We start from the raw sequence: 27,518 nt of genomic DNA on the forward strand, positions 1-27,518 counted from the left end.
CGGCTACTTTTCCCCGAGGTCCCCGTTCTCTCTCTTGCTCTCTCTCTCTCTCTTGCTTTCTCTCCCTTTCTCTCTCTTTCTCCTTCTTGCTCCCTCCCTTTCTCTCCACTTCTCTCTCTCCTTCTTGCTCCCTCCCTTTCTCTCCCTTTCTCTCTCTTTCTCCTTCTTGCTCCCTCCCTTTCTCTCCACTTCTCTCTCTCCTTCTTGCTCCCTCCCTTTCTCTCCATTTCTCTCTCTCTCCTTGCTCCCTCCCTTTCTCTCTCTCTCTCTCCTTCTTGCTCCCTCCCTTTCTCTCTCTCTCTCTCTCCTTGTTGCTCCCTCCCTTTCTCTCTCTCTCTCTCTCTCTCTCTCTCTCTCTCTCTTATATCCCCCTTTCTTTCTCTCTCTTTCTCTTTCTCTCTCTCCCTCTTCTATCCCCCTTTCTTTCTTTCTCCCTCTTTCTCTCTCTTCTCTCTCCCTCTTGCTCCCTCCATTTCTCTCTCTTCTCCTCTCCCCCTTTCTTTCTCTCTCTCTCTCCCTCACTCTCTTATTCTCTCTCTTGTTCTCTCCCTTTTTCTCTCTCTCACTCTCTTGTTCTCTCTCTTGTTCTCTCTCTCTCTCACTCTCTTGTTCTCTCCCTTTCTCTCTCTATCTTCCTCTCTCTCTTGCTCCCTCCCTGCTCTCTCTCCTCTCGCTTGTCTCTCCCTTTCTTTCTTTCTCTCTCTCCTCTCCTCTTCTCTCTCTTTCTCCCTCCCTTTCTCTCTCTATTTCTCTCTCTCACTCTCTTCTTCTCTCTCTTGCTCTCTCCCTTTCTCTCTCTTGCTTTCTCTACCATTCTCTCTCTCATACTCTCTTCTTGTCCCTCTTCCTCTCTCTCCTTTCTCTCTCTCTGTCTCTTTCTATCTTTCTCTCTCATTCTTCATCTCTCTCTCTCTCTCTTGCTTAGTCTCATTTTCTCAAGAGCTCTGCCGATCTCTGTCTCGGCATTGTTCTCTCTCTCTTGAACTCCGTCAATATCTCTAGAGCTCTAGAGAGAGAAAGCATATGGATCGCGCGGCGGCGTATAAGTTTTTCATAGGAGCTCGTAGGCCGGCGCCGGAGATCTGCCGGTTAATCTGAACAACATTTCAGGTGCGACAAACTGAGTAACCCGTAGAATGTATTATAATATTCTTCCGAGTTTTTTTTCGATCGATTCGATTATACCTTTGAATGAGAACGATCTAGAATACTGTCGCGCGAAACCTTATTTTAGATCATGATGATGATGGAAAACAAACGGAAAGTTTCTCTGATACGACACGAAAATTACGATCTTATGAAATATTGATTAAATATTGATGATCTTATGAACTATTGATCGAGGTGCAGTATGATTATACGTATGTGATCATTGAAAAGTATCGCCGTACCGACATGAGATCGTTAAACATGAAGAACACCGTCTCGATGCAATTTTTTGTGATAAGTTTTTAGATGCTAATATATGATGATTAATGCGAACGCTATTTTTTATGATCTTTTTTCCTGTGTTGAAGTTATTATTTAGAGGAACTTCCGGTGGAAACAGAAGGAATGTCTTAAAAAAATTTGTGCGTCTAGACTCCTGATGTTGTTTGTTAATTATGAGGCACTAGTGAAGCTTTTTTTGCAATTAGAACGTATTTTTAATCTAGTATCAGAGCTTATATGAGTTAACTTTGATGTTATTTTGACTTTCAGCCGCGTATGTAATGATGGCGACAATGAAGAAATGTATGAACTGGACAATTCTTCATCAGGTTTTCTTCCAGGTAAGAAAGCTTCGTTCAACTTCTTTGACGAGTCGGCATACCTAATGAATCCAATATTTATCATTTTGGACATTTGAAGTTATTCTCTTGTATATTTTTCCTGATCAACCTTATGAAAATTTAGAACTAGTCATTTTTTTTCTTCTTTATTCCACCAGACGGAGTACCATTCATTTAATACCGATTCTTAGTTTTTGTCATCAAACTTTCGTCCCGTGTCTGCATTTTTCGGGTTCCATTTTGGAGTCGCAGGTATTTTATTTTAATTTATGTTCTGGAGGGATCACTTTGATGATCTATTGAAGAATTGAGAAGAAATAGGCGATCTAAAGAACCTGCGATGACTGAGGAGAATTCGCTTCTGTCAGGTCTCTCCTCACAGAATATCGATGGAGAGGGAGATGATGAACAAGATCGATATCACTAACAAGAATCAAGTTTCAATGGAGGAATTGTAGTCAAATAACAGGATGAAGAAAAGTGGAAGAAATGAAAAAAGGAGAAGACCGGACTGGCTCTTCTACTTCGCCGGATCAGGAGAGCTCTCCTGGAGTCCTAGCCCTCCATATATAGGCTCGAAGTCTCAGTCCAAGCATTTCGACCTGCCCAGTCAATGTGTGGTCAAGGTTGTTTGAGTCTTCTTAGCTCGTTTCTTCTGATGAACAAGATTGATATCACTAACAAGAATCAAGTTTCAATGGAGGAATTGTAGTCCAAGAACAGGATGAAGAAAAGTGGAAGAAATGAAAAAAAAAAAGAGAAGACCGGAATGGCTCTTCTACTTCGCCGGATCAGGAGAGATCTCCTAGAGTCCAGCCGTAACCGCCGCAACTGAATTCTTGATGCCTTCGGATCCGAGCCCTCCATATATAGGCTTGAAGTCTCGGTCCAAGCGTTTTGACCCGGCCGGACAATGTGTGGTCAAGGTTGTTTGAGTCTTCTTAGCTCGTTTCTTTTGATAGGACCTAGGAAGGTTCCTATCACGTTGCATCTTATTAGAGCAGCTATTTAAAGGCAGGGAAGTTTAGTGTTCTTAGGCCAGCCGTTGGAGGTCTCAGTAGTCTTTGAATTCGGGCAGAGCAAGATTAAGCAGTGAAATGTCCCATATAGACCCTAACTTTAGATTACACTAAATTTATACAAAAAGTGGATAAATTATGTCGCAAGTGTCCTAGAGCCCCCAGCCGCAGACAGAATCCCTGCAGAAGGGAAAGCTCAAAAATGTTAATTATTTGAGATGAATGCCTTATGGACAAGACAATATTAGCCTCATTGGACTTGGGGCTGACCCAATAAGGTTGTGTAATTGACCGGGATCGTATCGAAGATGGGGTGAACCCTAGCGGAGTGGACGTCGCCGGAGGCCTCGATGGAGTGGACATCGTCGAGGGAGAGAGGAGAAGAGACTACTAGGGGAAACAACTCAATACTTCATGTCCTGCCCTCCAACAAGGAGGGCTACAAACTAAAGGAAACCTCATGGAAATGTAGAAAGACAATAATACCCCTAGTGGGCCCAATGAGTCGTAACAGTAATTGACGGATTGACCTGATTCCCTTGAGCTCAGCATCAATGGCAAAAGTGGAACAAGAGAAGGTAGATAGAACAAGAGAAAAAGACTTTCATTCAAGAAAAAAGATAGATACAAATACATCCCCTATGAAGGGGTTTTTATAGAGAAAAAAAAAGGATGGCCGTTGGACACTCCAATGGCTCTATTTTGGCAATTCCAACGGCTAGTTTAACTAGCCGTTGGCCTTGGGAATTGGGCCTGATTTGGGCTGTAAGTGGGCCCGATTAGGAGTGTGTTTGGGGCATGATTGGGAGCCCGTTTAGAGGCCGAATTAGGGCCGATTAGGCTCTTATCTTTGACACTCCCCCTCAAGTGCTGGAATGGATACTGGTCATTCCAAGCTTGGACACCAGATGTTTCAAACTGGGAGCCCCTTGGTGAAGATGTCAGTGCACTGTTCTTCAGAACTGACGTGTTCTGCCTTGAGTAGTCCTTGCTCCAGATGATCTTGGATGTAAAATCTATCAATGTTTACATGCTTCATCCGATTATGATAGACTGGGTCATGGGCAATACTGATGGCAGACTTGTTGTCGCAGCGGATAATAATTGGGTTTAAGTACCCAACCTTCAAGTAGTCAAGTATGCCTTTGATCCACATTGCTTCTTCGATCCCTTTTGACATTGCTCTGAACTCAGCTTCAGTGCTTGACTTTGAGACCACAACTTGTTTTTTACTTCGCCATGTTACCAGGTTCCCTCCCAGGAAAGTACAATATCCTGTAGTAGACTTGTAATCAAGACGAGAGCCAGCATAGTCAGAATCGGTGTACAGAATCAGATCAAGCTTACCTGTCTTTTTGTATGCAATGCCCAGTCCTGCAGTTCCCTTCAAGTACCTGAGAATTCTGTTAACAGCCTGAAAATGGGAATTTCTTGGGGAATGCATAAATTGACTGAGTACATTTACCGCATAACATATGTCTGGACGTGTGTGTGAGAGATATGACAATTTTCCCACAATACTTTAATAAAATCCTACATCTACTTTAGGGTCACTCTCATCGATAGTTAGCTTGTGATTAGCTTCTGTCAGCGAGGGATCTCGTCAAGCTAATATATTTTCTTTATGTTCCTTTTATCTTATTTGTATTTCCTTTTTAAGTACTTTCTATGTATGAGTGTTTTTAGGCCCAGTAAGTGGGGCCCACCGTGTACCCATAAGACTATGGGAACGAATTAGAAAAGTAAGTCTTTTTTCTCTCCAAAACCCTAGCCGACGACTCTCTGCTGAGAAGCTCAACTGTGAGCGATCTGGACATTGTTTCTCACATGGTATCAGAGCTCCAGGCGTAGGACGCCCAGAGGAGAAATCTCTCTTCTGCTTCTCTCCCAGTTCCCGCCACGGTGAGGAAGCTCTTCAGCAGGATCGTCTTCTCTGTGGTTCATCTGCCAACGCAGGAGAAGAGTCGAACTTCGACAGAAGTCAAAAACGAATCTCTGTCGAGTACCTGTGGTGGAAATGTTCCACAGCAGACTGGCAGAAAGCCATTCAAGGCACCACTGGCAATACGTACTTCCGATTTAGGAGGCTAACCACATAAAGTCGACTTGGCTCAAGAAGGTCCTATCAACACAGGCGACTAGGTCTCAAATATGGCTGGGGAAGCAAACCAGGAGGTTATCATTCAGACTACTGAAGCTGGACGAGAGATCTTGAACCAGGTAATCTTTCCTATTGTGCCGGAGACAGTCAAATTCAATGGCTTCAACCTACTTGATTGGAGCGAATATGTTGAGATGATTCTTGAGAGCAGGGGACTCAATGATCACCTTACTCATGAGGTCGACTCGAGTAACCCGAGATATAAAGCCTGGAAACGTGAAGATGCAAATGTACGTCAGTGGTTGCTGAGCAGTATGGCTGGAGATCGATTCCGGAAATATTTATATCTGAAGACGACGAAGAAAATTTGGGATCATCTTCAGAAGAGTAATGTGAGAAAGAGCCACACCTGGAGAATATTTGAGCTAGTTACTAAGGCAACTACGCTGGTGCAGGGTGAGATGTCAGTTGCAGAATACGCAGAAGAACTTCAAACTCTGTGGCTAGCAATTGACCATTTCAGACCAATCAAAAATCCTGAGGAGTGGCAGTCAACCCTACAAGATCGTATGTTCAGATTCCTGATGGGACTGAACAAAGAATACGAGAGTTTACTGAGTCAGATTCTCAACCGTGAACATGTACCCAATTTGGAAGAAACAATTCAGATTGTACTTAATGAAGAAACCCGCATCAAGTTAAAGGCGAAGCAAGCACGGGGGCATCATCTGGACATGAAGGTGCAAGTGACAAATATGACAAGAAATCAGGAGAAGATACTCAAAGTCAGAAGGGTCAAGGTGGCAAATATAAGTCCAATCTTCACTGCTCATATTGTAAGAGGAGAAATCATACAAGGGAACACTGTTGGATTTTAAATCCACACCTCAGGCCTGTCCAAGCTCATGCTACAGATGCTAAAGAAGCAGATTCAAGTGCTGGAGAAGGACAAGGAGACGGTGTCAGAACGGTTCAGATGGAAGAATATGATAAATTGACGGAGGAATTCGACAAGCTGAAGACTATGATCAGCTCTACATCTATGGCCCGAGTGGGTGAGACTACTTCTTACTCTAATTTTTATTCAGACTGGATTATTGACACAGGTGCCATGGATCATATGACTCCCTGCTATAAGAAGTTTCATAATTATGCTCCTTATGAAGGGAGTAGACGGGTGTTTACTGCAGGAGGAGAGATGTTGCCGGTTACTGGGATAGGCGATGTTAAAATCGCTAATCTGGGTATTATTAAGCAAGTCTTGCATGTCCCAGGACTTCGGGCACAGCTCATATCTCCTCAGAAACTTGTTAAAGATTTACATATTACTTTTATGATGGCGTCTGATGGATGTTTTGTTTATGACAAGGCCAAGAACCTGAGGACTTCATCTTTTAACGAGAAGAATGGGCTGGTGTACCTGAACGACCGTGTTGAGGAAGCCTATACATCGAACTGCAATGCTCGGGAGCTGAAGTGTAGCAGTCAGTTGGAGAATATTAAGCTGATGCATTATCGTCTTGGACATCCGTCATTTGAACTTTTGAAACTTATGTTTCCGGTGTTCTTTAAGAAAGTAAATTCTTCTCATGTCTTGTGCGATACGTGTCAATATGCTAAACATAAGCGCGTGCCCTTTCCTGGGAAAGGAGAACGAAGTACAGAACCTTTTTATCTCGTTCATTGTGATGTTTGGGGGCCATCCTCAACCACAACTTTAACGGGAGCAAGATGGTATCTAATATTTGTAGAAGATTGTACCAGGCTAACATGGGTTTATTTACTGAAATCCAAATCTGAGGCTGCTGAAGTAATTGGTAATTTCTTTCGTATGGTGAAGAATCAATTTGATATTTCTATCAAGCGACTAAGGTCGGATAATGCCAAGGATTTTTTCAACAAGACCCTGTCATCTCTATTTGCTCAGGAGGGTGTAGTACATGAATCGTCCTGTGTGTATACTCCACAGCAGAACGGGGTAGCAGAAAGAAGGATCGGTCATGTAACTACAATGGCTCGGTCATTGCCCTTACATTATGAAGTGCCCAAAAGTTTCTGGGGGGAAGCTGTCCTGACAGCCGTGCATATAATTAATAGATTACCATCAAAATCTTTTGACTACGAAAGTCCCGTAAACCTGATGATAAAATTTTATCCACATGCTCGGTTGAAGACTGATCTGACTCCAAGGATATTTGGCTGTACAGCGTTTGTACACATTCATAATCCGAGAGATAAATTCAGTCCTCGAGCTGTGAAATGTGTGTTTCTGGGTTATTCTCATACTCAAAAAGGGTATAAATGTTATGATCCGTTTTCAAGGAGAATGCTGATATCGGCGGATGTTACATTCCATGAAAGTGTGAGTTTCTTCAAGGCACAAGAAAAGCTGAATGAAGAAATCCGTGAGCCACCTCTGTCTGGCATTCAAGAGATAGTCATGAGTCGTAGCGCCCTGGACAAGCCTCAAATCATATCTGACATTCGAAATAAAAGACTCCCAAGGACAGAATATGATCAGGAAGAATCATCAAGTGAAGTTGATGAGAATGGACAGGGTGAAGTTGAAGAACCCTCAGAGAGGGAGGCAATCAACACTCTTGATACAACAGCTGAGGTGGAAGAAGATGATAGTGGATAGCCTATTGCTCTGAGGAAAGGAAAAAGGCAGTGTACTCAGAAGCACCAATATCCACTTTCCAATGTGGTAAGCTATCAACATTTGGGATGTGCATATAAATCATTTATTACAGCTCTTAATTCCATGTTTATTCCAAGAACCCATGCTGAAGCACTAAAAGAGAGGAACTAGAAGAAGGCTATGGATATTGAGATGGAAGCACTAATAAGAAATAACACCTGGGATATTGTTGATGCCCCACTTGGTAAACGTCCTGTGGGTTGTAGATGGGTATTCGCTGTGAAATATCAAGCTGATGGGACTCTAGAGATATATAAAGCTAGACTTGTCACCAAGGGGTACACACAAGCCTATGGAATAGACTACGGCGAGACCTTTGCACCAGTCGCTAAACTCAATACGGTACGTATTCTTATTGCATTGGCAGCTAATTTTAATTGGGGGTTATGGCAGTATGATGTAACGAATGCATTTCTCCATGGTGATTTGAATGAGGAGATTTATATGCAGCTACCACCTGGACATTATATGACAGAATCAGGAAAAAAGGTATGCAAGTTGAAGAAAGCCTTGTATGGACTTAAACAGTCCCCAAGAGCTTGGTTCGGCAAATTCTCATGCAGCTTGATCAATATGGGATACAAACAGAGCAACCGTGATCACACACTGTTTGTGAAACGCTCCACGTCACAAAAAATCTCAATATTACTTGTTTTTGTGGATGATATAATTATCACAGGGGACGATGAAGTTGAGAATAGAGCCTTAAGTGGCAAACTATCAGAACTCTTTGAAATAAAAGCACTCGGAAGACTGAGATATTTTCTTGGAATTGAGGTGGCGTATTCTCCAAATGGGATATTTCTATCACAACATAAGTATATCCTTGATCTTCTAAAAGAGACCAGAATGGGGGGATGTAAGCCGTCTTATGTACCCATTGATTCCAATGTGAAATTGGGATTATGTGAAGAAGAAGCATCTGTGGACAAAGGGCAATACGAAAGACTGATTGGAAAATTGATCTATCTCAATCATACCCGACCTGATATAGCATTCGCAGTTGGGCTATTGAGTAGATTTATGGACAATCCCAAGAAATCTCACTTAGAAGCCGCTTATAAAGTAGTGGCGTATTTGAAGGGGTCAGCAGGCCATGGAATTTTGTATCAAAGCCATGGAGGAGCAGATATTGAAGTATACACAGATGCTGACTGGGGAGGATCACTGATAGACAGGAGGTCAACATCAGGCTACTGCTCATTCATGGGAGGAAATTTGATAACCTGGAGGAGTAAGAAGCAACAGGAAATTTCGTTATCCAGTGCTGAAGCAGAATATAGAGCATTGGTGAAAGGTATCTGTGAGACATTGTGGATTAGAAACATTCTTACTGAACTTGGGCTGGAGCAAAAGGAACCTACTGTTTTGTATTGTGACAGAAAAGCAGCAATTGATATTGCCCACAACCCTGTTCTACATGACAGAACAAAGCATATTGAGCTAAACAAGCATTGGATCAGGGAGAAGATCGACCAGGGTCGTGTTCTGATTAAACAAGTCAGATCTGTGAATCAAGTTGCAGACGTCTTCACCAAAGGTCTGACAAGAGCACTGTTTGATCATATACGGAGCAAGCTTGGGATCAGAAGCATCTGTTCACCAGCTTGAGCGGGGGTGTCAGCGAGGGATCTCGTCAAGCTAGTATATTTTCTTTATGTTCCTTTTATCTTATTTGTATTTCCTTTTTAAGTACTTTCTATGTATGAGTGTTTTTAGGCCCAGTAAGTGGGGCCCACCGTGTACCCATAAGACTATGGGAACGAATTAGAAAAGTAAGTCTTTTTTCTCTCCAAAACCCTAGCCGACGACTCTCTGCTGAGAAGCTCAACTGTGAGCGATCTGGACATTGTTTCTCACAGCTTCAATGGGAATTTCACTTACACGACAGTTCATATGTTTAGTTTTATTTAGGATATCCAAAATATATTTTTGTTGTGTCATTAGTATTCCTTTACTTGATCTAGCGAATTCAATACCTAAAAAATATTTTAGAGGTCCTAATTGCTTAACTCTAAGATTTTTGTTTAAATGGTTTTCAAGGTTACTAATTTAATCGTTATCCCTTTTTCAGATTTAATTTTAACAAACATGGTATGTTCACCATTACTTTGACTGTATCCAAGTTCTTTCATTGCTAGTGTAAATTTTCCAAACCATGCTCTAGGTGACTGCTTCAAACCATGCAAGGCTTTTCGCAGTCGACATACTTTACCTCGACTTAATTCATCCTCATATCCAGGTGGAATATCCATGTAGATCTCTTCCTTGAGGTCCCCATTAAGGAAAGCATTCTTAATATCATACTGATTCAGAGGCCAATCTAAATTTACGGCTAATGAAATAAGGATCCTAATGGTATACTAAAGGGAGACATTCATAAAGTTTAAATAATTTTCCATTGGATACCGTATGGTGTTGGCACATGTTCGTTTTCCCTTTCTGAGGGCAATTGACCAGTCAGTCTGAGCATGATCATGTTCTATGTCAGTATACTGATCTTCTTCTCCCCCTGCATTCAACTCCTCAAACACAGTTGGTTTCTCCTTCTTTCTCTGATAATACTTTGGATATGGAGTCAACTGCTGTACTCCTTCCATTTCCTTTGTCCCGTCTCTAGTTGACAAACTAGGCGTAGGAATCTCTATTTCATGTGTAGGTTGATCTGCCTCAGTGGAGTTAAGAACAGGACCATCTTCCTCTTTCCCTTCTTCTAACCCAAACCTTACACATGATTCTTGATTTGTATCCATATTTGGTGTTGTTGTTGCTTCACTTTTGAGCAACTGGGTTATGTCTTGATGAGTTTCAGTACCATGCGGCTTATAATAGAAGGATTTCTCATCAAAGACAACATCTTTGGATACAATGTACCTTCGGGTAATAGGATGGTATAGCTTGTATCCCTTTTGTGTGACAGAATTACCAACAAAGACACATTTCAAACCTTTTGTAGTTAGTTTATTCTGCTTATAGGCGTGATTGTACACATAGCCTATACATCCAAATACCCGAACAGGTAGTCCAGTCTTCAAATGTACACTTGGATAGTATGTTTCAACTATTTCTAGTGGACTTTTGAAGGCCAAGACCTTAGAGGGAAGTCGGTTTACCAAGTGAGTAGCTGTCATTATTGCAAATCCCCACAGATTTGCTGGGACATTTCCTTGGATTAGTAAGGTTCTTCCCTTGTCAACAATATCACCTGTTTTTCTTTCAGCTACTCCATTCTGTTGAGGAGTATAAGGGCATGAGGTTTTATGTCTGATGCCTTCAGAAGTGACAAATTCAGAAAATTCCTTATTCAGGAAATCTTTTGCATTGTCCGTTCTAAGGCCTTGTACTTGATTACCAAATTGTCTTTGTATTAATGCACATAATCCTTTGATATTTTTGGTTACTTCAGATTTGTGTTTCTGGAGGAACACCCAGGTGTATCTGCTATAGTCATCTACGCATACTAGGAAGTACTTAAATCCCAGTATGTCCTGGTGTGGAGATGGTCCCCAAACATCACAATGGATTATTTGGAAAGGATGAGTAGTAGAGGAGTCACTAGGTGGATATGTAGTGCGCTTGAATTTTCCTAGTTGGCAAGCTTCACATATCAAATTTTCAACAACAATGTTTTTGAAAAGGTGAGGGTACATATGTTTTAAGAGATGGAAGGATGGATGACCCATTCTTTGATGGATCTCCATGAGTGAAACATTTGGTGTGACAGTAGCCGCCACATGTGTTTGGCCTCCTTCTATGTGTCGAGGATGGTTCCGGGGAAGATAGTAGAGGCCTTGTTGGACTTTAGCTAGTCCAATCCTCCGCCAGAGTTCCTTATGGCATAAATATGCATCCAAATTATCAAAAAGAACAGTATATTCCTCCTTCTTAACTAATTGTTGTACTGAGATTAAGTTTACCAATAGTTTAGGAACATGCAACACTTTTTGCAGTTCTCCAATGGGTTGTATACTCAAATTACCAATTCCCACTACTTGTAGTAGTGTTCCATCAGCAGTTTGTACATGCTTACCAGGAGCAATTTTTTCATATGTCATGAAGGATTCTCTCCTAGATGACATATGATCCGTAGCTCCTGAATCTAGGATCCAAGCAGTTGTAAGATCCTTAGTAAACAAAGCCATTTTAGGTAAAAAATTATTGTTACCAGAGTTGGCCATCAAGGTAGAGCCGATGATGGATCCAGAGTTCACCAGTTGAGACGACATTCGTTGAAATTCTTCCTTCATCATCTTCTGGAAATCCTGCATGGAAGGAATGGTATTACCCGAATTTTGCTCTCCTTGTAGTGCTAGATGTGCTCTAGCAATGTGTGGAGGTGCAGCTTCCAGCATTTATCCTTGGTGTGTCCCCTCTTTTTGCAGTAATTGCAGAAAATGTCTTCTTTGGGGGGCCTGATTTCAACAGGTGCCGTTCTCTCTTGGTCGCTCTTCTGTTGGGTCTGCCCCTTCGTGAAGTAAGCAGTACTCTCTACAGCTTCCTTGACAGAGTTCAGACGACTTTCTTCTTGCATAGCTTTTTCTTCTGCCTCGTCGTATGAAGGTTCTTCTTCACGATTGAATAGCTGACTCCTCAACATCTCAAACTCCGGTCGTAGCCCATGAAGTAATTGACAAAGGCGATTAGTTGCTTCATAAGCTCGAGCTACTGGATCAGTAGAGGGTGGACGACAATGATCTAGCTCATTATGCAGATCCCTCAGCTTGTTGTAGTATGTGAGAACATCCATGTCGCCTTGCTTAAGTTTGAAGGCTTGGCAGATGAGATTGACGATCTTGGTCTTGTCATGTCTCTTAGAATGATTTCTATGGATAGCTGCCCATAGATTCTTTGCGGTTGCATAGGAGTTGTACCTCGTCAATTGCTCTGTGGAGATGGAATCAAGCATCCATGCAAAGACAAACTCCTCCTCCATAGTCCATATCTGGAAATTTGGATGGTCTTCACTTGGGCGGTCTTCCTTCAGATGATGACGGAGCCTTCGAGGCTTTAAAGCAGCTTCTATTGTTCTCTCCCAGAGAAGAAGATTACTTCCATTGAAGATGTTGCATTTTGCCAGAACAGGAAGGTGTGTCAACCATCAATCCGGTACTATCAAGGTAGGCCCGGTTGATGTAGGTGGCACACTAGGCGCTTGGAGCTTCATAGACTCGTCAGCCATTGCTTTAGCTATCCTTTAAGATAGTAATTTGCCTCTGCAAATCGTGATCCTCCCGTAGGATGACCCTAATGCAGCTGAAAGAGAGCAAGCTCTAAAGGAAGTTGAAAGAATGATCAGACCTGCTCTGATACCATGACGGATTGGCCTGATTCCCTTGAGCTCGGCATCAATGGCAAAAGTGGAACAAGAGAAGGTAGATAGAACAAGAGAAAAAGACTTTCATTCAAGAAAAAAGATAGATATAAGTACATCCCCTATGAAGGGGTTTTTATAGAGAGAAAAATGGATGGCCGTTGGACCCTCCAACGGCTAGTTTAACTAGCCGTTGGCCTTGGGAATTGGGCCCGATTTGGGCTGTAGGTGGGCCCGATTAGGAGTGTGTTTGGGGCATGATTGGGAGCCCGTTTAGAGGCCGAATTAGGGCTGATTAGGCTCTTATCTTTGACAGTAATTATATCTTTCTGATGTTTCAATCAGAGTTGGAGATGTAATGAGATGAGGGAAGAGAGATGAGAAGGAGATGATCGACTGTGAGATAGGGAAAAGATCAACCCAGAGGGAGCTTTCTGGAGTTCCTATGATGGAAGACTATTGCAGGGAGAGGGGATCATTGAAAACAGCAGTGAAATTGGACAGGTGGGTTACGAACGAATCTTTCTTGAACTTTCAATGTCAAAATGATTCCTGCTCTCCCATGAGGGCTTATGTTTTTAAGGGCTAAGATAGCCCTAACAAGCCACTGAGGTCAGATATGACGGCCATCTTTGAAATTATGCATCACTTAATGTGTTTTCTTGTGTTATTTTTTACATTGAAATATTATTTTCAGCCATGATTCAAAATATTGAAGAAATAACGTGCCTTTTGATATTGCCGGCCAATGTTCTAAGCATCAAAATCTACATCTGATTATTAAACTGCTCATGAAATTTCAGCAGGATTTGTTTGGAAAGAAGACCAAGAAAGGTTTCGCCATTATGATGGGGCTTGTTGCAATTGCTTCTGCAACATTACTGGGGATGTACATCTGGTTCATTTACCTGAAGCAAATGTCGAGATACAGCATTTATGTGATGAACAATAAAAGTATTCCGGAGCATGGCATGAGTGTTGACCAGTGTGCAGTCTCCATCACTCAACCTGAAAATGGCAGGTTGCATTATCCAAGACCAACGACCTTTGACAGGTGCATCATCACCGTAAAAATTCCTCTCCTCTTATCTGTGTTACTTAATATTACGATCATTTATTCTGTTGACAGGGCGGAGTGTGCTTGCAATCCTGTCCGCTTCTTTGCAATTTTGTCCATGCAGAGGTCTGGTAGTGGGTGGTTTGAGACGTTGTTGAATAGCCATCCCAACATCAGTTCCAACGGGGAGATATTCTCAGTCAAGCAGAGACGAAGTAATGCCTCATCTGTCTTGCAAACACTAGACAAAATTTACAACCTTGACTGGGCTAGTAGTGCTTCAAAGAATGAATGCTCAGCGGCAGTTGGATTGAAGTGGATGTTTAATCAGGTAGGGACGAGAAGCAGGTTCTAACTCTTGGTATTAATTATGAATTCTCATTTATTATCTCGTATTTCTGATTTTTGTATTTTCTCATCACGTATTTCTTTGGTGCATTGTGGGATTACCTTTGGCATGTGCCTCCTCCCCTAAACATAGTACTTCAAGAACATTAATAAAATGATCCACGTTCGCATTTATATTATACATCATTTTTCTTAAGAAAATAATTCGCATTTGAATGTGATCTTTCCAAGATGGCACGGTTTGGTACATCATTCTGATAATTTCTTGCTTCGTTTATAATTTCAACTTCTGATTACTTGTATCAGATGAGTGATTTTTAATTTCATTAGTGTGCCTTTTAAAACTATGTTGTTAGGGAACATTTTCACTCAGGTGGAGGGTAGGATTTTAGCTTTCATTTGAGACATTGAGAACTATCTGATGGAACCCTCTCGCGATAGCTTCCTGCTGTAGGACTTGGCTATGCCGCAAGTAGCTCAACTAGATAAAACATTCCGCAGTAGTTATGATCGATAAAATCAGACAAATGCGGCATGTAATTCCTCTCGGTCGACATGTATAGGAACTATAATCTCCAGAAACATAACTCAATCCGAAAGAGAATAGCGATGAGAAATAGGAACTCTCCAACGAGTCTGTGAGAATAGAACTTGTAGACTGGATAGGGTCCCTCCTTGCGATGGCGGTGGAACGAGCTGAATCGGCCCTTCCCCCCCGAGAGAATCTCCCTGTAACTAACTCTGGAAGAACACGCACCAATCTGCTTCTGCTGCCCCCCTTTTTATTCTCTTCTGCTCATGGTAGTACTTGTCACTTTGGGAAAAATCGAAGATAAGGAGAAAAGAATAATTTTTTCATTCAAAAGTCTCACACTACAGATGTTACATGTCCCCTTTTAGAGGGGCTGCATATTTGACCGTTGGAGAGTATGACCGTTGGAATCAACGGTCATATTTTACAATGCTCGGGCCCATTTATAGGATATGGGCCCAATGGTACATTTTGGGCCACATGCTCTAACACCCCCCTTCAAGTTGGGTATAGATGTTAATCATGCCCAACTTGGACACTAAGGCTTGGAACTGTGGACCAGGAATGCCTTTGGTGAAAACGTCTGCAATTTGCTCCAAAGACGGGATGTAGTGGGGTATAATGAATCCCGCATCAATACTTTGCTTGATATAGTGTCGCGCCACCCGTGCATGTTTCGTCCTTTCATGTTGAACTGGGTTTTTAGCCATAGCAATTGCCGATTTGCTATCAGAGTACAGCATCATCCCTCTGTCAGGGAACACCTTCAAATCCTGTAAGATACCTTTAAGCCACATTCCTTCACATACTCCTTTCTTCAGTACTCGGAGTTTGGCTTCTGCGCTTGACAAAGAGACCTTTTTTTTTTTCTTACTACGCCAGGTGACGAGGTTCCCTCCGATAAAACTGCAATACCCAGAGGTAGACCTGCTATCTTCAAACGATCCTGCGTAGTTAGAATCCGTGTAGAGTGATACGCTTGGCTCATTTCCTCTGTTAAATAGTAGGCCAAGTCCAATTGACCCTTTCAGGTATGCTAGGATGCGATCTGCTGCATTTTGATGTGATTCCCGAGGATCATTCATGAACTGACTTAGAGAGTTCACTGCGAAAGCTATATCTGGCCGTGTGTGGTTAAGATAAAGTAGCTTGCGAATAAGTCATTGAAATGAAGTCTTGTTTACCGGTGCGTCTTTGTCGTCTTGTTCAGCCTTTAACTTAACATTGTTATCCACTGGTGTAGCTGCTGGTCAACAATCCAATTTTCTGGTTTCTCTTAACAGATCAAGAATGTACTTATGCTGAGAGAGTACGATCCCCGACCGAGAATAAGCCACTTCAATTCCCAGGAAATATGTCATTTGACCTAGGGCCTTGATATCAAAAGATGATGAAAGATGTTGTTCCAGATTCTGGATTTCAATGTGGTCGTCTCCAGTGATGATGATGTTGTCCACATATACAATCAGGATTGTGATCTTCCCATCCTTGCCATGTTTTATAAACAAAGTGTGGTCGCCCTCACTTTGAAAGAATCCAACTGCTAATATAACTGTTGAAAATCTCCCAAACCACGCTCTCGGCGATTGTTTCAGTCCATATAAAGATTTCTTGAGATGACATACATCCCCTGAATTGTGACTTAGACGATACCCAGGAGGAGGTGCCATAAAAACTTCCTCTTTCAATTCTCCATGTAAGAAGGCATTTTTCACATCGTATTGATAAAGTTTCCGATCAAACATTGTTGCAAGTGCGATCAAGACCCGGACCGTGTTTAGCTTGGCAACCGGGGCAAAGGTCTCGTTGTAGTCAACTCCATAAGACTGAGTGTATCCCTGTGCCACCAACTGTGCTTTGTGTCGTGCAACTGACCCGTCTGAATGATATTTTACAGTGAACACCCATCGACTTCCCACTAACTTCTTTCCAGGTGGGAGTGGGCCCATCTCCCAAGTGCCATTCTTCTTTAGTGCTGCCATTTCTTCTTCCATAGCCGTTTTCCATTCTGCAGACAACATAGCTTCCGTCACATTCTTCGGAATAGATACTGTCATCAGAGCTTGAACCACCCGATTATACTCTGGAGAGAGCCGGGAGTAGGATATGTAATTTCTGACTGGATAGTGTCAAGAGAGGAAGAGGGAAGGTGATGACATAACCTCAATGGAGTACATATGTGGGTATATATATACCCTAGGAGAGAGAGAATGATAAGAGGGCTAATGGGCTTATAGAATAGGGCCCATTAGCCCATAAGGCATAGTATCGCACTAACACCCCCCCGCAAGCGAAGTGTGGATGTCATCCATGCCGAGCTTGGACACTGCACATTGCAGGAGAGGGCGAGATAGTCCTTTGGTGAGGACATCAGCAGCTTGATCAGCGGATGGAACAAACTCCAAGTCAAAGATGCCCTCGTCCACGCGCTCCTTGAAGAAGTAGCGGTGGAGTTCCATATGCTTGATCCGTCCCTGTTGGCCAGGGTTCTTTGCCAAAGCGATTACCGACTTGTTGTCGCAGTAGAAGTGGATCGGGCCTGAATACTCCACACGAAGGTCATGGAGGATCCGGTATATCCACTGGCCTTCAGAGGCCCCATCGGCAAGTGCCCGGTACTCGGCTTGAGCACTGGAGCGGGACACTTTGTCCTGCTTGCTGCTCTTCCAACTGACAAGACTGCCGAAGACAAAAGTGCAGTACCCCGTGATGGAACGACAGTCCACAACTGAGCCGGCAAAGTCCGCATTAGTGTACACCTTCACGGTCGACTCCATACTCCGAGGAAAGAACAAGCCCTTCCCGGGGCAGCCCTTTAGGTACGCAAGTACCCGGTTGGCCGCCTGACGATGGATCTCCCGCGGAGAGTGCATGAACTGACTGAGGAGGTTGACAGCGAAACTGATGTCGGGGCGGGTGTGGGTCAAGTACAGGAGTTTCCCCACCACTTGCTGGTACTGATATGCGTTCACCGGTGCTGAGTCCTCCCCCTTACCCAACTTGATGTTAGGGTCGATGGGAGTACTAACCGGCGCACACTCGGTCATGCCTGTCAAGGCCAGTAGGTCGACGGCATACTTCTGCTGTGACACAAAGATCCCCCGGGGGGAGTAGGCCACCTCAAGGCCGAGGAAGTAGCGAAGAGGCCCGAGGGCCTTGATCTCAAACTCCTTGGCCAACGCAGACCTGAGGCGGCCGGCCTCTGCAGAATCGGACCCCGTGATGAGGATGTCGTCGACGTACACGGCCAAAATGGAGACACCCGCGGGACTGTGACGGAAGAATAGGGAGGCATCCCCATTGCTCTGAGTGTAACCCTCGGTCTTCATGACCGAAGAGAACCGACCGAACCACATCCGCGGCGACTGTTTCAGTCCATAGAGAGACTTCCGCAGCCGGCAGATGGTGCCCGGAGGGCCAAGTGTATACCCGGGAGGTGGCTGCATGTACACCTCCTCCGTCAAGTCACCGTGGAGAAATGCATTCTTCACATCAAACTGTCGTATCGGCCAGTCGGAGTGAGCTGCAAGCGCCAAGAGGAGACGGACTGTTTCCATCTTCGCCACAGGAGAGAATGTCTCGAAGTAGTCCACGCCATACAACTGAGTAAACCCCCGAGCCACAAGGCGAGACTTGAGGCGCTCGAGAGTACCATCGGCATGATGCTTCTTGGCATGAATCTACTTGCAATCCACCGCCCTCTTGCCAGGAGGAAGTGGAACGACTTCCCAAGTGTGGTTCTTGAGCAAGGACTGCATCTCCTCATCCATCGCCACTTTCCAATGAGGAGAAGCAAGAGCATCGGATAGGCGACGAGGAAGTGGATGCGACTCGATGTGAGAAAGAAAGGACCGGTAGGAAGGGCTTAGCCGGTCAAAAGAGAGATAGTGAGATAAGGGGTAGAGAGGTGTGCGAGTGCACTGACGAACCCCTTTTCGAAGGGCGATGGGCCATCCCAACTGAGCATCATCATCAGTAGGCGAGGGAGACGCATCGTCCGACAGAGGAGCGGAAGCAAAGGGGGGAGAAGAGGCTAGCTCCCCGGGGTTAGAGAGAGGCTCCCCGGGGGAAGGAGGTGCACTAGGAGAAGGATACGGTGCACCGAGAGTAGGAGGTAGCTTCCCGGGGTGAGAGAAGGACTCCCCGGGGGAAGGGGGTGCACTAGGAGGAGGATACGGTGCACCGAGAGATGAGGCGGTAGGGGGCAAGGGAGAAATGGACGTGGCGGGAGACAGTGACGGCGGAGGAATGGGTCCCACAAATGGAAAGGGTTCCAAGGAGTCGAAGAAGCCTCATCCAGCGGAAGGCGTGACGAGGTAGAGTCACCGAAATAAGACTCATGCTCGGCAAAGGTGACGTTTGCCGAGATGAAAAACCGCCGAGACGGAGGGTGGTAACATCGGTAACCTTTCTGGAGAGAAGCGTACCCGACGAAGACGCACCGAAGAGCTCTAGCGTCGAGCTTCGTGCGAGAGGGAGCCGTGTCGTGGACGTACGCCGTGCACCCGAAGATGCGAGGGAGTAGTCCAGTCCGCAGCGAGACATGGGGGAAAGCCGTGGTGAGACGATCCAGTGGGCTGACAAACCCGAGGGGTTGGGAGGGGAGACGGTTTACGAGATGGGTGCTCGTTAAGACCGCCTCACCCCAATACGCCCACGGAACAGAATAGTTCAGCAGAAGGGTACGGGCAGTCGACGTGACATACCCGATTCGACGTTCTGCCATACCGTTCTGTTCAGGGGTGGCCACACAGGAGGACTCGTGGAGAATCCCATGGTCAGCAAAGTACGTGGCCAGCTCGGTGTTGACGAAATCCCGCGCGTTATCGGAGCGGAACCGCTGAATACCCCGACCAAACTGAGTACGAACCATGGTGCAGAAGTGACGGACCGTCGGAGCAACCTCAGATTTGGCGGTCAACAAGTAGACCCATGTGTAGCGGGTGGCCTCGTCAACAAAGATCTGAAAGTATTGGTGGCCCTTGAGGCTGGCCTGCGGGGCGGGTCCCCAAACATCACTATGGATGCGAAATAATGGAGTGGATGAGTGTGAGGTGGACGGAGAGAAAGATGAACGACGGTGCTTTGCCAGCTGACAGGCTTCACACACAATAGTCTGAAGGTCCAATCCAGTACACATCGAAGGAAAGAGACGCTGTAAAACTGAAAATGGAGGGTGACCCAGCCGTTGGTGAGCCAACTGGAGACGTCCCATACGCTGCACATCCGCCGGTCGGAGTTGGCGGTGAAGTAGGAAGCACCAAGAGCGTCCAACAACAGCAACCCGTTCTCCCGCCTAGTCGGTGTAGTCCGACCCACCTTGTCAGACAGAAACATCCCATCAGGCTGGAGATGAAAGGAACAGGACAGACTGTCAACCAAACGCTGAGGAGACATAAGTATAGCTTGTAGGGCGGGGACATGAAGAACATTGCTGACCACTCCGAGGCCGTCTACAAAAACTGCCCCAATTCCAGCAACACGCAACCGTCCACCACCGGCTGTAAGAACTGTACGGTCCCCACTATGCCTTTCGTAGGATACAAACCGGTCATTGAACGGGGTCATGTGTTCGGTTGCCCCCGAATCAAGAACCCAGCTCGTATCCGATACGAGAGGCGAGTGGGGAGCCGTGTGACCACAATACCACTGTTCAGACGGAGAGAGAGAGAACACACCAAATCCACCAAAGTGTGCCGTGGACTGAGTTGGAGTCTGCATGGTAGCCACTTGGTCACGGAGACGGGCCAAGTCAGCTTGGAGCTGCTCGATAGTCGCCGGGCTGGTAGAGGGGGAAGAGGAGGCGGCTACCATAGCTTTCCTGACGGCAGCCTCCTTTTTCCGATTGTCGTACTGACGCTTCTTGCACCACTTGCGAAGATGTCCAGGCTTGCTGCAGTAGGAGCAAATCAGCACGGAGGGGGCCACCTCCGCGTTGGGAGTAGGAGCAGGCGAGGGAGGTCGGGCGAGGAGGGCAGTCGAGTCACGAGCTGCCTCCGGGGATAGAGTGCCAAGAACATGGAAATGGCTCTCCTCTTCCTGGAGCTCCTTCGCCAAGTCATCAATGGACGGAAGGCCTTCCTTGCGATGTAGGGCACGGCGCCGAGTGTCGTCATACTCCTTGTTGAGACCATAAAGAAACCCCAAGAAGCGGAGGCGAAGAGTGTTCTGGAATGACTTGCACGTCGGATCATCCGTCGGCAAGTAGTAGTCCACCTCGTCCCACAGCTTCTTGTGTTCCAGCGCATAGTCCGAGATGGACAGTGCGCCCTGGCGAAGGTTGCTGGCTTTGGCCACTAGCATAAAGAGGCGCCAGTTGTCCCTTCGCGTCGCAAAGGTGTTGGCCTGGTCCCAAAAGCCCTTCACGGTGGAGCAGCGAGGGAACCGGTCACGGAACGAGGGTGACAGGGAGGTCGTGTAGAGCCAACCAAGGACGAAGTGTTCCTCGGCTTCCCACGCCGCATAGTGCGGATGGGTCGATGGAAGAGGGGCTTGCGTACAATGCTTGAACAATTGGCGAGCCTTGAGAGTGGTCTCGACAAAGTGACGCCACTGTAGCAAATTCGGGCCCTGGAGACACGTCGAGTCGGGAACCGCCAGCAGGGAATGAGTAACCTTGTGTGACAAGGGTTCTCGTTGAAAATCTGCATCGGTGAAGCCGTCGGCTGTGACGGCCGGTTGACGAGTCTGACACGTGGAGTAAATTTCCTCCGACATCGGAACCGTGGCAGTAGCTGAGACTGCTGTTGTAACTGGGCTGCAACTCGTGCTGCGGCTTCAAGCTGCGGCTGCAGCTGTGGCTAGGGCTGCGGCAGCGGCTGCGGCTAGGGCTGCGGCTGCGGCTGAGGCTGCAAGCTGCGGCTAGGGCTGCGGCTTCGGCTAGGGCTGCGGCTGAGGCTGCAAGCTGCGGCTGCTAGCTGCAGCTGCGGCTGCAGCTGTGCGCGGCCGCGGCTGGCGCGCGGCTGCGGCTGTGCGCGGCTGCGGCTGGCGCGCGGCTGCGCGCGGTTGCGGCTGCGGATGTGCACAGCTGCGGCTGGCGCGCGACTGCGGCTGCAGCTGTGCGCGGCTGCGGCTGGTGCGCGGCTGGTTCTCCGGAAGCTCCGCGGGCTGGCTACAGCTCGCGCTGTGGCTGATCCGTCGGTCACGCTCCGGGTTCGCTAAACAGCGAGAAGGTGATGTCAAACCCTAGATGGAAGAGCTCTGGAGCTCTGATACCATGTCAAGAGAGGAAGAGGGAAGGTGATGACATAACCTCAATGGAGTACATATGTGGGTATATATATATCCTAGGAGAGAGAGAATGATAAGAGGGCTAATGGGCTTATAGAATAGGGCCCATTAGCCCATAAGGCGTAGTATCGCACGAACAGATAGAGTTTGGTCTTTGTACAGCTACAAGTTCCCTTGCTTATAGCAATGGACCACCCATCATTTCCTGAGTCTTCTTCACTTGCTGGCATTGTTTCTTCACTGGAATCATCCCATGGTCTGTAAGACTCCTCCTCCTCCTCAGGCGGACTTGGAGGAGTGCTTATAGCCACGATCGTATCTTGGTTTTCGGATGCTGAGGAGAGACTTCGCTGTATACTGTCGCTTCCTGGCTCAGTGGACTCTAGATACGCTTCTGACCGTTCGGAATGAGCATGGAACATTCTGATTTCGTCAAATTTCACGTCTGCAGTGAAGAAGATCTTCCTGGAGCTTGGATGATAGCATTTATAACCTTTCTGGGTTGGCGAATATCCCAGAAACACACATTTTAGGGCTCGATGATCCAATTTCCCTGCATGATGCACTTGAACATACACAACACAGCCAAACACCTTGGCTGGGAGGTTAGTCCTTAAGATAAATGTGAAAATTCAGCAGATAATAGATCAATAGGAGCATGATAATTCAGTGTTTTCGAAGCCGTTCTATTTATAAGGTGAGTGGCCGTTGCAACTGCCTCAGTCCAGTAATTCTTGGGGCAATTTCCTTGAAACAAAAGGGCTCGGGCTGAAGACATTATATGGCCAATCTTCCTCTCAGCAAGACCATTCTGCTGAGGGGTATTTACACATGAGGACTGGTGAATTATTCCTTTTTCTTCCATGTAATTATTTACTTTTCCGCAAAAATATTCTGTTGCATTATCTGATCTAAATATCTTGACTTTCTTCCCAAACTGTGTGTGAATCATTTCACAAAACTTAATGATAACAGATGGAATTTCAGTCTTGGATTTCAGTAGATATACCCATGTATATCTAGAGAAATCGTCCACAAATAGGATGAACCATTTGTGATGGGATAGTCCGAGTATGGAGCAAGGTCCCCATACATCACTGTGGATACATTCAAATGCTGATTGCATTCTGTGGTCTGAAAGTGGGAAAGAGGATCATTTGTGTTTAGCAAACTGGCAACTTTCACAATTTAAATAATCAAAAACAATCCCTTTAAATAAGTGGGGATGAGAATGTTTCAGAACATGGAAGGAGGGGTGTCCTAATCTCCTATGCAGGAGGGTGATCCGCTCTTCACTCTGGACGGTATAAGTGGATGTCTGCTCTTCATCCTCCTCCAATCCATCTAGCAAAAGAAGCCCTTCCTTCCTCTTAACAGATGAAATCTTCTGTCCGGTTTCCTTAAGACATAGGAAACAAGAATCTGAGTCTAGAATAAACCGCCAGCCAGTATCATTTACTAACTGAATTAAAGACAGTAAATTCGCTTTTAATTCAGGTACATGTAAAACCCCTTTCAGTAATTTTCCTTTAATTTCAATTGACCCCCTTCCTGCCACTTCTAATATCCCCCCATTTGCGGTAAAAACTCTGAGATTACTAGTTTTTGATTCGTAATTTTTAAATAGCATTTTGTGGGGTGACATATGGTCTGTCTCCCCAGAGTCTAAAATCCAAGAAACTGTAGCAGGTGTATTTATAATCGTAGCGAAAGCAAATTTCATACTTGACTGTACGAGGGATGTGGAGCTAAATTTTTGGAGAATTTTTTTCACTTCCGACTGAATAAGCTTCTGAATTTCCCCTCCGTCCTCCCCCTTCCTGGCAGTAGATGGTTCCTCTCCTTCACTAGCCACATAGGCTTTCTTGTGCTGCCCTGGGTTCCACGTCCCTTTCCGGATTTGTTCTTCCTTCCAGGCTAACTTTCTGCAATCCCTTTTAAGGTGGCCTGGTTTCCTGCAATAGCCACAGGTAAGTTCTGAAGAGGTACCTTCCTGTGGAGTGGACTTCTGGTGCTGGGAATTGGTAGAGGACGTGGCTGTCGTATTCACGTTGCTCCTTGGTTCTCCTTTCTTAGCCAAGTGAGCCATTGAGACAGGGGTAGGTGTCACGCCATCTTTGGAATTAAGCTTCTTTCGCCGTTCTGCCCCTTGTAATTCAGAGATAGCTTCCACCAAGGTGGGAAATCTTTCTCTGTGCAGCAATTGACTTCTAAGATTTTCATACTCTGAATTCAGCCCCATCAAAAAAGTGAGAGTTCTAAATTTGGTTTCTCTGAGATAGGACGGTGAGTTCTTGTCGCCTGTGGGCCAGAGAAGGTCCAGCTCCCTCCGTATGGCCTTTAATTTCGCAGAATAGGAAGAAATTGACAGGCTTCCCTGTTTCAACGCTTTTTCTTGTTCTCGAAGGTCATAGACCCGGTAGTCGCTATGAGTTTCGGCACATGATCTCTGAATTTCTTGCCACAAGTCTCGTACGCAGTCAATAAGTAGATAGTCGTCTGCCTGGTCTGATTCCATATTCTTGATCATCCAGTTGGTGATAAAGGCTTCTTCAGATTCCCAAATTACTCTTTCGAGCTTGGGAGCGTCTTCTGAAGGAGGGTCTTCTGTCAGGTGATTCCCCAAGTAGATAGCTTTGAGGGACCTTTGGACCAAAGTTATCCACTTTTGTCCATTGATCCCATTATACTTGATGTCAAGATCTGGTAAAATCAATCTTGGCTGAGTAGGTGTCTCACCGGTCTTAACAGAGGTTAAGGAGGTGATTTCGGATTCCTTCTCAACCATCCTGGATTTTCCCATCTGAAATGAGTAGACGGAGTCTTTCTGAAACCACTCACGGAGTCGTTAGTCTCTGAAATCACCACTTCCTTCTCAATCGCCGAGCTCGCAGAGTGATGCTGCCGAAATCACCGCCGAAGGGCGCCGAGATCGTCGCCGAACTTGCCGAGATCGTAGCTGAAGAAATACCGAAGGACGCCAAAAGTCGTCGCCGAAGAAATGCTGCTGAAAGAGGCCGCCAAAAGTCGACGCTGAAAAACGTCGCCGAACTTGCCGAAAAAACGTCGCCGAAGAAATGCTGCTGAAAGAAACGCCGGAAGTCGACGCCGAAAAACGTCGCCGAAAGTCGTTGCAGGAAGAAATGCCGCCGAGAGTCGTCGCCGAAGGACGCCGAAATCGTCGCAAGGACGCCGAATTTGCCGAAACCGTTGCTGAAATTAGAAGAAATGCCACCGCCGGAAAAACGTCGCCTAAGGACGCCGAAATCGTCGCCAAACGATGTTTCCGATCTTGCAAGAAGAACTTGTTGCCGAAAAAGAAAAAAGAACTGTCGCCCTTTGGTGCCTACAACCGCTGCTCAGATAGCATGTCACTTTGGGAAAAATCGAAGATAAGAAGGAGAAAAGAATAATTTTTTCATTCAAAAGTCCCACACTACAGATGTTACATGTCCCCTTTTAGAGGGGCTGCATATTCGACCGTTGGAGAGTATGACCGTTGGAATCAACGGTCATATTTTACAATGCTCGGGCCCATTTATAGGATATGGGCCCGATGGTACATTTTGGGCCACATGATCTAACAGTACTCATTCCGCAGCGCTCATGTTCCACGCTGGCATGTGACGTGGCTTCTCCCTTCTGTCGTTTGCTTTGATAAGTCCTAGGGAGGACTGTATCACTATCACGCTAAGTTTGAGTGTTGAACTATCAGAAGCATCAATTCACTAGCTTGAAGGGGGGTGTCAGTAGTAGAGTGCTTTCCCCATCTATTTTTCTCTATTCTTTCTTTTATTCTATTTCAATATATCTCAGTGGACCCATTAATATCCAGGCTCACTTGCAACCCGAGAAGTATGGGGAGGACGATTGAAGTTAGTATATCTGTCGTCAAGTCCTCCTTTCCAAAATTCTAGCTGCTGCCAGGTCCGCCGCCAGCCAGAGAGTGTTTTTGAAGGTAGTATATTCTTTTGATCTGCTTTCAGATCACTGGCAGGAAAGGAAACTCAAGAGGCAAATTATAATTTACAACCCTACATCTAACAGCAGCACACAGTATTCAAAGTGCAGTATTTCTTTCTTCTGTTCAATTACTAATTTTAACCCGTTTACAATCCAAGAGGTGTATTTTTTTATTCATACTATTTTGGGTGGTAATGCAGGGGGTTCTCAAATACCATGAAGAAATAGTCGACTACTTCAAGCGGAGAGGAGTCTCTGGAATATTTCTTTTGAGGAGGAATCTCCTGAGCAGGATGGTCTCCATCGCAGCAAACGCATATGATCAGACTGCAAAGCCACTCAACGGGACTCATAAATCCCATGTCCATTCCAAAGCCGAGGTCTCTCATCATTTCTTCTCTCTAGTTATAAAACAAGTCATGTTATCATTTAAAATTCTTGATTATTATCACTATTTTCTTGCCCATGTATACTTATCCATCAAACCAACCATAGTGCTATTGTACCTTTGCTAATTCATGGTCAGGCTGAAGTGCTTGCTACATACAAGCCGAGGATCAATGTGAGCTCTCTGATACCTGATCTTAAAAGAGCCGAAGAAATGGCAGCGGAGGCAATAAACTACTTCAATCCCACCCGCCACATAATCCTTTACTACGAGGACGTAGTAAACAATCATACGGTATTTCCAATCGCCTAGGCGTAAAATTATTGCCCAAATCTGCAGTCCTGATTCTTCTTTTTCTTCTTTTTTATTATTAAATTCCTCCTGATGTTTCAGAAACTGATGGAAGTCATGGATTTCCTCGAAGTTCCCACAAGGAATCTATTCAGCCGCCAGGTAAGGATCCACACCAGGCCACTGTGGGAGCAGGTGGAGAATTGGGAACAAGTCAGAGATACATTAAATGGCACCAAGTATGCAGAGTTCTTGGGCCATTACCCTTCCCTATGATCATCTCTCATGTAGCTTTCTTTCGCTCGTATCTCGTTACTGGTCTGTGTATAGAAACATGCTTTATTCATTCATTAATCCACATTCACTTCAATTCCATGCGCTTTATTTTCATTCTTTCCTAAATATTATGAAGAAAATGCAGAACAAACTTTGCTCCTTGACTTTTGGATGGTTTGAGCACAAACCATCTTTTGCTGACTCATTAATCCTGATACGTACCTCCTTAAGAACAGATCAAGAAACACTGAAATATGAGAGAAAATACAGTACACCAAGAAATACAGTAGGACTGAGTCTATGCGCTAAGAAAAATTCCAAGAACTGTGAAAAGAATAGTTCACAAGATGGTAAAGGAATGATACGAACCTTGTTCTAGGTTTGTATCGGAAGGGGTAGAGGACGAGACGAAGTAGGAATTCCCCGGGTGGAGAGGTGAAACGGGAAGGGTAGGAGAGGAGGCCGAGCTGAGGGGGTAGGGATCGGCCTAGGACGAGCCACATGAAGACGCGGTGAGGTAGAGACAATC

General features: G+C 45.3%; 2 protein-coding genes across 3 annotated transcripts; one reads left to right on the forward strand and one right to left on the reverse strand.

Moving 5' to 3' along the window:
- The first annotated feature begins 35 nt into the window (after positions 1 to 35).
- Positions 36 to 27,080, forward strand: LOC144711608 (uncharacterized). 2 transcript variants are annotated; one of them, XM_078585592.1, is made up of 7 exons: positions 36 to 1,110; positions 1,702 to 1,772; positions 13,711 to 13,958; positions 14,034 to 14,292; positions 26,235 to 26,414; positions 26,561 to 26,716; positions 26,816 to 27,080. In XM_078585592.1, exons 2-7 carry the CDS (start codon positions 1,713 to 1,715, stop codon positions 26,987 to 26,989), a joined length of 1,077 nt encoding a protein of 358 aa, XP_078441718.1. In that variant the 5' UTR covers positions 36 to 1,110; positions 1,702 to 1,712; the 3' UTR covers positions 26,990 to 27,080. The 2 variants fall into 2 exon arrangements, with proteins under 2 accessions (XP_078441718.1, XP_078441717.1); XM_078585591.1 differs by having other exon boundaries at positions 53 to 1,110; positions 13,708 to 13,958.
- Positions 22,070 to 25,480, reverse strand: LOC144711607 (uncharacterized). The gene is made up of 2 exons (XM_078585590.1): positions 23,797 to 25,480; positions 22,070 to 23,470 (listed from the first exon to the last, which is right to left on the reverse strand). Exons 1-2 carry the CDS (start codon positions 24,872 to 24,874, stop codon positions 23,442 to 23,444), a joined length of 1,107 nt encoding a protein of 368 aa, XP_078441716.1. The 5' UTR covers positions 24,875 to 25,480; the 3' UTR covers positions 22,070 to 23,441.
- Positions 27,081 to 27,518: the final 438 nt, after the last annotated feature.

This window comes from Wolffia australiana, chromosome 14 (assembly GCF_029677425.1).
Source record: "Wolffia australiana isolate 7733 chromosome 14, ASM2967742v1".
Classification (NCBI taxonomy): domain Eukaryota; kingdom Viridiplantae; phylum Streptophyta; class Magnoliopsida; order Alismatales; family Araceae; genus Wolffia; species Wolffia australiana.

Bases quoted from the DNA above. Each gene is read 5' to 3' on its own strand.
- LOC144711608 (XM_078585591.1), top strand. From the start codon at position 1,713: ATGATGGCGACAATGAAGAAATGTATGAACTGGACAATTCTTCATCAG. The intron at 14,293-26,234 runs GTAGGGACGAGA...GTGGTAATGCAG, and splicing joins TGAAGTGGATGTTTAATCAG to GGGGTTCTCAAATACCATGA. The intron at 26,717-26,815 runs GTATTTCCAATC...CTGATGTTTCAG, and splicing joins ACGTAGTAAACAATCATACG to AAACTGATGGAAGTCATGGA.
- LOC144711607 (XM_078585590.1), bottom strand. From the start codon at position 24,874: ATGGGAAAATCCAGGATGGTTGAGAAGGAATCCGAAATCACCTCCTTA. The intron at 23,471-23,796 runs GTATGAAATTTG...CTATGTCTTAAG, and splicing joins CACATCCCTCGTACAGTCAA to GAAACCGGACAGAAGATTTC.